The sequence below is a fragment of the Chionomys nivalis genome, chromosome X, assembly GCF_950005125.1.
Source record: "Chionomys nivalis chromosome X, mChiNiv1.1, whole genome shotgun sequence".
NCBI classification, from domain to species: domain Eukaryota; kingdom Metazoa; phylum Chordata; class Mammalia; order Rodentia; family Cricetidae; genus Chionomys; species Chionomys nivalis.
The window spans coordinates 62,024,777-62,038,249 of record NC_080112.1 but is presented as its reverse complement, the minus strand read 5'-3'; the positions used below and the strand labels follow the sequence as shown (position 1 = coordinate 62,038,249).

Below are 13,473 nucleotides of genomic sequence, written 5' to 3'. Positions count from 1 at the left end.
GCATCAGCACTTGATTCTATCTCCCTCCTAGGGTTACCCTTGATTAAGAACTGTTAGAGAAAGCCAATTCCTGCAGGAAAATATTTCCATAAATGTCTGGCTTGCTCAAATCCTTAATGTGCTTTGCATATTGCTTCTGACAAGTCTCGTTTCAAAAAACAATTTTCAAATTATGCAAATAAAGATTTTGGTAAATAGACCTTTTTTTCACTTAGGTCTTCACATACATGGACAAGATCCTAGATTATTAATAACAGGAGCAGATGGTAGCTTACAATTTTGAAAAATATTACAGGTTTAGTGAAATAACATCTAATGATAAAATCTAGACAGTTTTTTTAAAACAAAGTATTTTGTTTAAAACTGAAATGGAGGTATTTGTTGATGTATAAAATAGCATGATATAGCCGGGCGGTGGTGGCGCACGCCTTTAATCCCAGCACTTGGGAGGCAGAGGCAGGTGAATCTCTGTGAGTTTGAGACCAGCCTGGTCTACAAGAGCTAGTTCCAGGACAGGCTCCAAAGCCACAGAGAAACCCTGTCTCGAAAAACCAAAAAAAAAAAAAAAAAAAAGCATGATATATATATCTAAAGGTCTAATGTAGTATAGCATACCCAATTTGATGTGACTTAAACATTTTCCCACCCACTAATGCTGTTCCTTCTTTTTAAAATACAAATTATATTTGGTTTTATCAGCTTATTTTCCATATCATATTCTGAGAAAGGGCATAGGACTTTAATTTGCCATTGTTGCCCTCAGTGGGACACTTGCACCTTTCATCACGTTTATTGGCCAAATCTGCCTGTCTCTTTTTCTTTCTAGTTTTATAGCATAACATTTAGAATGAATTTTTGATAATGTATGGTGACAAGTTTCTAAGAAGATTGTGTGCTGCCCTAAGCCAAGTTGTCTTCTAAGAACAGCTTGTCTTTCAAACAAGTTCGGTTTTATATAATATTTTATGTGCAGAATATTGTATCCTACGGATAAAGTTTAATTTTTCAAATTGTGTATGAGTATTTTGCCTGCATGTATGTTTTGCAACACTTGTGTACTTGGTGCCTATGGAACCTAGAAACTGGCATCTGTTCCCCTGGAGCTGTAGTTACAGACTACTGGGAGCTGCCATGTAGGTGCTGGGAACTAAACCACTCAATCCTTTGCAAGAGTAGCAAGTGCTCTTAACTGCTGAACCATCTCATCAGCCTCTTGTCTACTAATTTTACACCTGTAGTTACTTAGTTTTCATTAGTCTTAATTTTTGTAGGGTATATCTTTGAAATCCCCTTCCCATCAACCATTTAAATTTTCCCCCATTATTTTCTCACAAACAATGGTTAACTTAGAGCATCTGATTACCTAAAATTTATGAATTGCTAGATGGACACCTCAAGAAAGAGCAATCTTCCTTCCTTATTTGTTCTTAAAAGGTGTATGTCACATGTTCTTGAAGTCTTGTTCAGTTTAAGGACTAGATCTTTGAGTAATGTCTTAGGTAAGCCTAGATGTTTTCCCGGCACATGTTGGAAAACTATTATCTAACCAGCTGTGTTGTTTTTGAGCTTAGATTTTTAAAATACAGTTGGAAATATGTTGGGGTTACTATTAGCTACAAGCTATTTAGAGTTAAAATGCTTTAAGTAGAAAGTATGCTCAGAAATTTTCAACTGCTCTTTAAATGTACAAATATTCCTTTATGAGAACTTCTAGTGACATGCTAGAAAGTAACTCAAGCAACTTGGTTGTATTTGTTTTGTAGTTCTTGGGATAGAACTTAGGACCATGTGCATGCTAATGCTAGGCAAGCACTTTACCTCTTCCATTCAATCCACCAGTGCCTTAAAAACTCTTTGCTTCTCCAATTTTGACTTTAATTCATGATTTGAAAGTGAGAGAATTTTCTGGGTATGGTGGCGCATGCCTGTAAACTCAGCTCTTGGAAGGTGGAGGGAGAGAGGGAGGGAGGAAGGGAGGAAGAGGAAGGTCAGTTCAAGGTCCTCTGAGCTAGAAGCCTGCCTAGGGCAACATAAGATCAGCCTCAACAGCAACAAAAAATAAAGATTAAACTGATCAAAAAATACACTTCTATAGGCTGACCAGATTTCTGGCACTAAAAGGCAGTCTAAGTATAGTATATAGGAAGACACAGACCAGTGGTTTTCAAACTCTTAGCTAGCAACTGTTGCCTTATTGTCACCTTAAAATTCTAGTTTATTAAAGGACATTGCTTAAGCCTGATTAATTCTAATTTTTTCTTTACTTAGTTGTGAAATGTGGGACAAATTTTAACGTGAGGGTTGCTTTCTTTCTAGGTATTTCATTATGCCTTAGACCAGGCAGAACCTAGTTGAAAGACAGATACCTTCTATCGGGAACATAACCTGAGAGACAAGGCCCTGGTTTGGGTCTCTGGGAAAGACTATGATATGGGAGGTTGCCTCAACTTTGAGCTAGATGCTGAGCTGAGAAGAGACTGATTGTGGCATGAGTGAAAGAATCGGATTCACATTATAATCAATTCTGCAGAGCAGCTGAGCCCTGTGAATAGTTATAATTTACTAGTCTGAATATTAAATTCTGCTGTTTCAGTCAAGAGCAAGAGTGGAGTGAGTCATTGGATGTTGGTCTAGTAGAATGGTGACTTTTTGATTCACAGATGACAGTGACATCTCCATAGAGCTGCATGTGAGTTAATTACATAGAATCTCACAACTTTAATTTTATAATGTAAAAAAGAAATAGCTCTTGAAAAGAGTCTCTAACCCACCTTCATTTGCTTGAGGAGGAGCCAGCTTAACAGTGGAGAGTAAATAGCCCTTCCTCTGGTCAGATATTTGACTTTTGAGCACTGCTGCTTTCAAGGTAGATCAGTTACTTTTCTTGTTCCTGTGATAAAATACCTGAAAGAAACAAAGGACAAAGGATTTATTTTGACACAAAGTTGGAAAGAATATATGTTTATCACAGTGGGAAAGGCATGGCAGTGGGACCAGCTTGTGAAGGTATTTGTATTTTAGTAGGACTAAGAAGCAGAAAATGGGAGACGCTGGGCAGATGCTCTGCTGGCTTTCTCCTTTTTTCCTTTTTATTCATTTTGGAACCTCAGCACAATGCATGGTAATGCTTACTTTCAGGGCTCGTTTTCTCCACCTTAGTTAATTATCTCTGGAAACACTCTTCCAGACATGCTCAGAAGGTTGTTTCATTAAAACTCAAAGTATATCTTAGCCTAGTCAAATAACAATGAAAATTAGCCACCCTACCAGGATTGTGCATTATTATTACTGTTCTGTCTTATGTCTTGCATATATGCCTTGTTTCTACTGGGGTTTATTTCTTGAGCTTTCCCACTTGCTCATTTGGGGCAAAGTTGGGTGCTAACATGCTTCTATGGCTGGAATTGTGGCTGGAAGTTATTGTATTAACAGAATAAAAGACATGCTATTCTTTTATTATTGTGCCTCTAAAAGCCTTTCTCAGTAGACTAATTGTCACGAGTCTTGCAATGTGTTTTTATGTCATGACAGGTAGAATTATATGATCTAGCTAGTGACATCTTGCTTACTGGTTCCATATTCTGACAGCAAAGAACACAAGACATAGGATTTACATTCTCGGGCAATGGATAAGATTGAGGCCGAGAAGTTCTTGGGCTTCCTATTCTAAGATATATGTGAGCTTTTCAATAGGGTACCATTTATTGGTGTTTGGAGCTGAGCACATAAAATTTAAACTGTTGTCCCCCTATTTGATTAAGCAAGTGTATGTGTGATTATTGCTTTGCTCACAACTTTACTTATACCATGTCTTCTGTTAGGATGGGTCAAACCTCACTGCAACTCAGAGGGCCTATGCACCTGAGCAGCTGCAGAAACAGGACAATTTAGTCATCGACACCCAATACTACTTGGCCCAGCAGATCCACCCTGTCGTGGCTCGGATCTGTGAGCCCATAGATGGAATTGATTCTGTGCTCATTGCATTGTGGCTAGGTAAGTGTCTCAAAGATGTGGGAACTCTCATAAGAAAGTCATGATATACTTAGTCCTCTTGTAACTGTTAGGATTCCTGCTTGTAGATTCAGGATTTTGTCATTACTTCTTTGTTTCTTAATTTTTACAATTGTTTAGTTCCTATCTCCCATTAGAATGTGAACTCCACATATACATAGCAATCTGTGGAAATCTGTGCCTGTTCTACATGTGTACTCACTAAGTAGGTGCAGAGGGAGAAAGAATTTTAGGTATCAATATGGTCATTGGACTTAAATTTTTAAAGGTCTAATTAGTGACCTTCCATTAATGATATTTTGCATTTTTAGCCATCTTGTTTGTCTAAAGGTATTTTGTTATAAAATGAGAAAACGTGACTTTGTAATATTTAGTTTTTACTGTATATTCTTCTAAAAAATAAGACTCACTGTTATTCTATAGGAATTAGCTGTTTCCTAGTTTATCATCATCCCAGGAGGTAACAGCTAACCTTGAGACCTTAATGTCTCTTTGATTTTTATTTCAGTTTCACCCTTTAATATGTCATTATTATTGCCATCTTTGCTTTAAAATGTTTTTTAAACATCCCTCATTTCACTTCCAAGTGACCAGAGCATAGTTATGTTGCTTTTAAGGTCCCTGCTTTATTCTGTCATAAGCAAGGCTGAATGTTTTTAAAGTACTCCTTAATAAAGTCCTTAGATGGTACCACATTCTCCATAAATCAAGTCTACTAATGCTGCTGACATCTCATAGACTTTAGCTTTGACTGTTTCAGACTAGTTTTCTAACTCCAACCTGTGCATTCTCTAAATAATGTGTCGCTCATTTTCTTGCAAAAGTCTTCTCTGACTTTAACTAAAATGTCTAGCTTGAGTGTTACAGAATGTTGGCATCACTGGGACCTGGTTTAAATGCTAGTTTTGATATTAACAAGCCTCTGCATCTTGTTCTGTACATTGATTTATTTTGTGAGTAATAGACTATAATTGCTCTGAGAGAGATAAGATGTATGTGTGATGCTCAGCACAGGGCTTGAGGCAGAGGGAGTGCTCAGCACATGGTGGTATAGCCACCTGCCACCCTAATTTCAGGCTTCTGTGTAAATATGTCCATCTTCCTTCAGTCCATAGGATTTATGCATAGGTAGTACTCAGTATGTCTTTGTGGCATGTCATTGGATTTTCCAAAGCTCATTATCAAATCACATATATTCCATCCTGCCCCTGTTGAGTGTGTTTCTGAGATCAACCCCTCCACCCCCATCTTACTATCCCATCAGTGTCTGATCTGGAAGTGGAAACTCATTTTTGACATTTGCCTAAGCAAAACATAATTAGGAAGATAAAATTCTGCTACCAAAATAATCATATAATGTATTCTCCAAGTTGAGTTGTATTTGATGATGTTTATAAATCCTCAGCTGGGAGGAGGAGACTATAAATGCATGATTTTTTAGACTCATTTTTTTTCTGTTATTCATTGAGTGCTTACTCTGTTTGCTCTGATAAGTACTTGCCACATCTTATTCAGCTTTTGTGACAGCTTCATATAGGTGCATTGAAGCTTCATTTTACAGAGGAGGAAGCTTATGTGAAGTAGCTGATAGTTTGATCATATAACTTGTTAAGTATGGGGCTATAGTTGGATTTTTAACTAAGCACTATGTGACACTGAAGCTTCTCCTGACCACTGTGTTAAATTTGCTTCTTAGTGATAAATAGCATGGCTCTAAGAGCCTGTAAAAGATGTTCTTTACAGAAGAGAGACAATATGGATATGCAAGCATGAGGAGCTTCACCTTCCTCTCAACTTTACTTTGTGCCTCCACATTTCTCACTGAAACCTCAAAGCTAATCCAGTTTTTTATTAGTTCTCTCAGTTTTTCCATTTGCTATATAATAATTAACTTGATCCAAAGGCATACTGTCCTGTTGTGGTTTTTGTTTTGTTTTGAGTTTTCCAGAGACTGGGAACTGAAATGGAGGGAAGATGGGAAAGCCCCATCTTAAGAATGAATAACATTTTAGGCTATATATCCCCTATTTCTTGGTCTTAGCTGGGATCATCTGTATATATTCCTGGGAGATTCGTTTCTTCCAGGTTTTTAACCTGACTCTGAAATGCCCCCCTTTCCAGTAGTCTCTTTCATTACTCTTCCCCCCTTCATTCCTTGCAACCTGATCTCTTGTGTTCCCATTCCCACCTGCCCACAGTCCACTCACTAAATCTCTTCTAGTTCTATCCATTTGTCATGATGTCATTGTTTTTTAACAGCTAAGTAATTCTCCCTTGTGTAAATGTATCACATTTTCTTTATTCATTCCTTGGTTGAGGGGTATCTAGGTTGTTTCCAGGTTGTGGCTATTATGAATAAAACTACTATAAACATAGTTGAGCAAGTGTCCTTTTGGTATGATTGAACATCCTTTGTACATATGCCCGAGAGTGGTATAGCTTAGTCTTGTGGTAGATTGATTCCCAGTTTTCTGAAAAACCACCATATTGATTTCCAAAGTGGCTGGACCAGTTTGCACTCCTTGTGACCCGATTTGTGCCTAGTCTAATTGTCACCAAAGAGGCTTCATTCAGCAACTGATGGAAATAGTTGCAGATGCAGACCCACAGTCAAACATTAGGCCGAGCTTTGGGAATCCTGCAGAAGAGGGGGATAAAGGATTGTAGGAATCAGAGGAGTCAAGGACACCACAAGAAAACCTGCAGAATTAACTAACTTGGGCTCATAGGGGCTCACAGAGACTGAACTGAACCAGGGAGCCTGCACTGGACTGACCTAGGCACTCTGCACATATGCTACAGTTATATAGGTTGGTCCTCTTGTGGGACTCCTAACAGCAGAAGCAGGGATGGTCTCTGACTCTTTTGCTGGCTTTTGAGACCCTATCTCTCATACTGGATCACCTTGCCCATGGGGAAGTGTCTAGTCTTAAGGGAACTTGATACACCATATTTTGTTGATATTTGTGGGAGGCTTGCCCTTTCCTAAACAGAAGCACAGGAGGAGTAGATTTGGGGGAGGGAGTGGTAACCGATGGAGTTTGGGGGAGAGACTCGGAGGAGAGGAGGGGGAAAACTGCAGCTTGAATGTAAAGTAAATGAATTAAAGATAATACTAAAAAAATAATGAATGCTAGTTAACAGAAGGAAGTGCAGAACATAGAGTTCTATCAAAATAAGACAGTAAAGGGTCATGAAGCCTTTCTGTGTGGATAGGCCTGAGACCCACTTGGTATGTCAAGACTGGTTATACTGGGAGTGAACTGGACTGTTTTTCATTCTGAAGGTCATAATTAAGACCACAAGGAGCAGATTTGTTTTCTGTATGCTGGGGTTCGAATTCAGGGCCTTGGCTATATTAATTCTACACTCTACCATGGAACTCAAGCATCTGTAGTGTTTTTTTTTTTTTTTTTTTTACTTTTTTTTGACAGTATTACTTGCTATTATTTGTTTACTTAAATATACATTATCATAACTGGCAGTTTTATGAATCTGGTTTAAGTAAATTATTTGCAAAGCTCTACTAGCAGTTTAATGAGTCCCATCTTTGGGGGTTTCATGTGATTGACATATCTCAATCTATACAGGATTTCTTTCAGTCTTGGACATGTCCCATCATGTACCCATGATTCCTACTCCATTATCAGAAAGCTTTCTTGGTACAACAGATAGTGTCAACACAGTTCTTCAGTAGCTCCTTCTTCATGCCATATAACTTATTAAAACCAATGGAATACTTGTATTTTGAGCCATGGAGAAACTGCTGCTATTCCCTCATTCCAAACTACTTTTCCTTTTGGCCTCTTGATAATTTTTTTATATAACAATAATATGTAAAATTGTTACTTGTATAGCCACCCTTCTCTTCTGTGTCTCCTCTTATCTTCTCCATTACTAGCCCTACTAAGTAGTATATCTTTTTCTTTGTGTAGGGTTCTGCATTAATGAGTATCAACCATTAGGAGCTGAGGCAAACATTAAAATGCACTAGGCAAATCTCAGTAGGCATTTGCTTCTGCTCTCTTAAGGAACTGTGCACCCTTTATTTCTTCATTCCACATGAAAAATTAAGGTGGCTTTTCACTTGGGGCTTTGAGCCCCCCATTAGCAGTTCTCTTGTAGTTTGTGGTTTTAGTGAGGGATAGGGAGGGGATGTGGTAGTGTCAAAGTAAGGGGAGTGGTAGGGGTTATGGGGGTTTCAAAGAGGTGCAAGCTCTAGGCATAAAATTACTATAATTTATTTTCAAAATTCTAAATCTGTTTTCTTTATGTAAAAAACTGCAGTTAGTGAACCGACACTGTTAAATAAGTTGAAGTGTACAAATGTATACATGAAATACAAGCCCTCCAGCTGCCTAATCACAGACATAAAATAATTCGCTTGCTTTTAATGGAGTTTTTATCTTTGATTAATGAAATGTATAACAGCATCGAAACTTTAGTGAAGTTTGATACTTTGTCCTTTTAGTTAGTACAAAGAAATCAGGAATAATGGTATAGTTTCTTAGGAAAATGATTAAGTTCATGAATTTTTTATTTTTAAGTCTCTTTTGTTGAGAGCAAGTATATTTTTCAGCTACCATTTTCCTTTTCTACTGCCTTTATGCTACTTTCCTTGAAATGAAAGGCAAGCATCAAGTGTTGGTTTTATCCTGTGGCTTCACTTTGGAAATTCTCTATTTCTATTTTTCTCCCATCAAGATGCTTCCTGAATTCTGTCTGGTCGCATGCTGCATGACCAGGTGTTCTATATGAGAAAGCCATTTTAATGGAAAAAAGGAGAAAGAGGATAGTCTATTAAATGAATGAGTGAATAAGCTTGTTGAATTGAAAGAGAATGATTTATTCTAATAACTAATAGTTCTTATTATCCCCCTATAAAATGTATATCATTTTTTTCTGAAACTTATGCAAGATTATTGCTATTGAGCTTAAATAAAATAAAATTTTACTCTTTTTCATCTGTGAATAGAAAAAATATATAGTATTACTCTTATATAATAACCCTATGGGAAACATGGTCACTAAAACTTGGAACTCTTAGCTTTTGTTCTCCAGATTGTAGGTTTTTCTTTCTCTCTAGCTCTAATGAAAGCTCTTTACATTCTGTGGATGAAATACTCACTGTGTGCTTAAACATCCAAATAGTCTTCTGTTCTTAGCAAACCAGACTAGTGAGAAGGATAATGGAAAGTTCATCCTAGAATTTTATCTTTCCGTAAATTTTATTTTGTGCATAATAGTACTTAGAATTATATTAATTTTTTTCTTCCAATGAACAATGAGTTTTACAACAGCTATAAAGTACATTTTTTTATATTCAGTGCTAGAAATTAAGGATTGTTTTTCTGGGCATTTTTCTTATGGGTCCTGAGGATTTACTGATATTTGAAGAATGTGAATCGAGAATTTTTTTTCTGAAAATATTCATTTCAGAGAAGGCAGAATGAATATAATCCCTTGTGTTTGTGAGTTAAATTTGAAAGCATAAGTTCTCTTTTGTAAAATGCTATTAGCTGGGCATACCTGCAAACCCTAGCATGGGGAAAGAAGGAACAAAAGAAAATCTGGGTTTCATAGCAAGATCTTGTCTCAAAAAATAAAATAAAATGGTGCGTGCCACTCATATTACAGAAGTTAGTTTTTGTGAATTGACAAAGCCTATTTATTTTCTACAAATCAATGAAATAGTAGGTAAGCAATATTTGGGAATGCTTTTGGCACTCTTGAGGTGATAGATATATCTCTATCTGCAAAAATAGCATGGAGGGGATAGAATGAAGTGCATTGCTTGAGAGTAAAACAATGGTGCAACTATCAGTTGCCTTGAGTATTAGTTTGTCAAAGGATTTGTCTTTTTTCATGTTTAAACTCTTACAAGAGTATTATATGTGGCCATCATTTTAAGCTTTACATTTTCTATCATATAGTTAATAATAAAATTTAAAAACTAACGTCAAATGCATGGTAGTGCATTAAGGGAAATCTTGACAGTTGGTAAGATCCTCTTTTTACATGCTGCGGTTCTGTCCCAATTTCATTATCCAATAACTCCTGTTCTCTGTCTAATCTGCTTTTGTATTCACTGAACAAATTAATGTTAGGCCTGTTGTGCCCAGCATCATATCCTTTGTGAAGGATACAAAGGTGAGGTGGAGCTATGCATTCTTTTAATTGAGTTCAGGCCAAGTGATTAGACGATTTCACTGTTGTACGGATATCTAATATACATCACAGCCTGTTTCCAAAAGATGTAGAATGAAAGGTTATCAAAATTATGCAAAGCAAAGAGCACACCTACCTGGTGTCTTCATGAAAGAACTTATGAATGTTGAAATATTTAGGGCATTATGAAAATAGGTTGTGTGCCAGTATCTCCATAGGAATTACCCATGATATCTCAGCTACTACCTCTATTCTCTGAGCACTTGGAGGGAATTGATGTGGTATCTCTATAAGGGTATCAGTTGCACAGCTTGTACATCCATTCCTCTCTCTAACTTGTATACTGTATGCTATATAATGTAAGCAGTGAAGCTTCTAAGAACTTTGAACAAGGCCAGAACAGTTCAGGAAATCACTGGAGTAGGTTGACACTTAGAAATTCTGAAGAAAAAATGAAGATTTATCAAATTGTTTACATTAGACCTATCTTTTTAAAAAGATAATAAAATTTAGCATACCCCAGATGATTTAAAACTGTGTTGCTTGTGCTGGGTGTGATCCATACTTTTGTAATCCTACCACTCTGGAAGCTAAGGCAGGAGAATCATAAGTTTAAAGCCAGCCTAGATTATATGTAGTAAAACCCTCTCTTAGTTACTTTTCTATTGCTGTGGTAAGACACCATGACCAAGGCAACTTATAAAAGAAAGAGTTTAATTGGGCCTGCAGTTTGAAATGATTAGAATCTATAATGGCAGAGCAGAGGCATGGTGGCAGGCATCTGGAGCAGAAGCTGAGTGCTCACATCTTGATCCACAAGCAGGAGGCAGAGAACATATTGAGAATGGTGCAAATCTTTTGCATCCTCAAGGCTAAACCTCCTAATCCTTTCCAAATAGTTTCACCAACTGGGGCCAAGTATTCCAACATATGAGCCTGTGAGGGCCATTCTTACTCAAACCTCCATGGATCCTTTCTTAAGAAAACAAAACAAACAAACAAAAATATGGTTGTGGTTATAGCTCTATGCTAGAATATTTGCCTATCATTTAAGAGGTCATAGATTTGCTCTCAGCACTATAAAAAAGTTGCTAATAGAAAAATAGATAAAACATAGCAAACAAGAGAACTGAATTCATCATACTAAGGTACCTAAACTGTATTAAATATATATTAATAAATAAGACAGCAAAGGGTAAAGTAGTAGATTGTTAGTTCCTCTTTTTGTCAAATGTTGAAGCTTATTTTATTGTTAAAAATAATACAGTTTGTACAAAATCAGAGAAAGAAGTTAAACAATAGCTTATTAAAATGAAGTTATTAAAATAGAAGCCTTGAATTCTGCCTGTTCCCCTTACCCCATATATTAATGTATTTGTTTGTGAGGTGGTAATCAATCATTAGTCTGTTATTTAATTTGTGATATTTTATTTTTAAAATTCTATTTAGCACAAAGTATTCTATCTATTCTCATGCTTAAAGAATAAAGATACTTGTAAAGGTTTTTCTGAACTAGTGTATGGATTGAACATCCTTAATCTGAAATGCTTCACAATCAGAAGCCTTTTGGCACTAACTGGCGTGATGATACCTAACCACATACTTTGAATAATTTAGTAGTTCCTTAACTGCTCTTTTCCTTCAATTTTACAAAAAACTGACTTATAGGATGGAAAATACCACAACTACTCTCATATGACAGGTCATGTACTCATGTGATAGTCAAACTCAGGTACATTGAAAGTATTACATAGAATTATTAGGTTCAGATGGATATACAAGAATCATATGGAAAGTAAAAGAATTTTATGTTTATACTGTGGCTGGTTCTATCCCTAAGAAATCTTGTTATGTATATGCAAATATGTTAAAATTTTAGATCTGTACTCTGAACCACTTCTGGTCCCAAGTGTTTCAGATAAGGCACATTCAACCTGTGCACATTTCATTAATTTAAAATTCATACTCAGGTGTAGCATCAAGACATTAAAAACATTTTGAGTTGAAGTCATGAATGTTGCCCATTAGGAATTTGTTACTTTGAGATTTTGGGAGCTATCTTTTCCAAAACAGTATTTAAATAACCCAAAAGTTTATCTGTTATTTCTTTTACAATTAAAATAGATTTTATTTTATGTGTGTTGTGTGTGCACATGCATGCATGTGCATGAATGGTGCCTGCAGAAGACTGAAAAGGGTGTCAGATCTCTAGAACTGGAGCTATAGATGGTTATAATCCACCATGTGAGTGCTGTGAATGGAAATCTTTTGAGATAATGCTACTGAGCTCTAAAGAACTCTAGTTTGTTTGGGTTTTGTTGTTTTGTTTTGTTTTGTTTTTCAAGACAGGCTTTCTCTGTGTAACGACCCTGACTGTCCTGGAACTAGCTCTTGGTTATGGAGAAGCTATTTTTGGTGTTAGAAGCTAGTTGTCTGAAGTTTGTTCAGTCAATTGTTTATTTTTAAATTGGCCTCATGGTATTTTAAAACTTATGAGGAAATTTAATATGTATTGTAATAGAGCTATATAAGTAAGCCTTGAAGTAGTCATCACTCACCTTCATGGCCTGTCAATTCTGGCTGGCTAGTCTTATTCTTCTTTTTTAGCTCCTCCAATTACCGCGATGTGAATCCTATTATTTCATCTGTAAGAGCTTTTTTTGCATTTACAGATGACATCAGTTTCCCTTTCAGCATAACCACAGTTTTATCATCTCATTACGCACACACACACACACACACACACAGAGAGAGAGAGAGAGAGAGAGAGAGAAAACGAACCCACAATTCATTTACTTCATTACACATTTTTCTGATCATACTGTGAATGTACTTAGTTTTTTAAAGCTCAGTATTTGAATTGGAAACCAGTCTAGGTCTGTGTGATAGTTAAATTTCTTTTTTATCATCACTATTTATGAAAGAAGCTGAAGATTTTGTACTGTAAAAGAAGTTTTTTGGCTCTTGCATTTGCTCATTGCATTGATGTGGTATTGTTAAACATGTTCCTCTATCCTATATATATCCTGTAAATTGTTTTTTTTTTTTTTTGGTTTTTCGAGACAGGGTTTCTCTGTGGTTTTGGAGCCTGTCCTGGAACTAGCTCTTGTAGACCAGGCTGGTCTCGAACTCACAGAGATCCGCCTGCCTCTGCCTCCCAAGTGCTAGGATTAAAGGCGTGCGCCACCACCGCCCGGCTATCCTGTAAATTGTTACTTGCAGTAAAAACCTAGCCACATTTATATTTACTTCAATTTCTTTTATGTTTTGCTAATAGTATTTCCCAGATGT

The 13,473-nt window shown here is 36.5% G+C and overlaps 1 protein-coding gene across 3 annotated transcripts in view; it reads left to right on the top strand.

The window, feature by feature from the left end:
- The window catches only part of Pola1 (DNA polymerase alpha 1, catalytic subunit), a 329,844-nt gene that overhangs the window by 152,382 nt on the left and 163,989 nt on the right, over positions 1–13,473 (top strand). For 2 of the 3 annotated variants that reach the window (XM_057760368.1, XM_057760369.1), the window contains one exon: positions 3,822–3,996. The exons of the other annotated variant lie outside the window; for it this stretch is intronic. In XM_057760368.1, the coding sequence (XP_057616351.1) occupies positions 3,822–3,996 (175 nt within the window). The remainder of the gene's footprint in view (positions 1–3,821; positions 3,997–13,473) is intronic. 3 annotated transcript variants of the gene reach the window in all.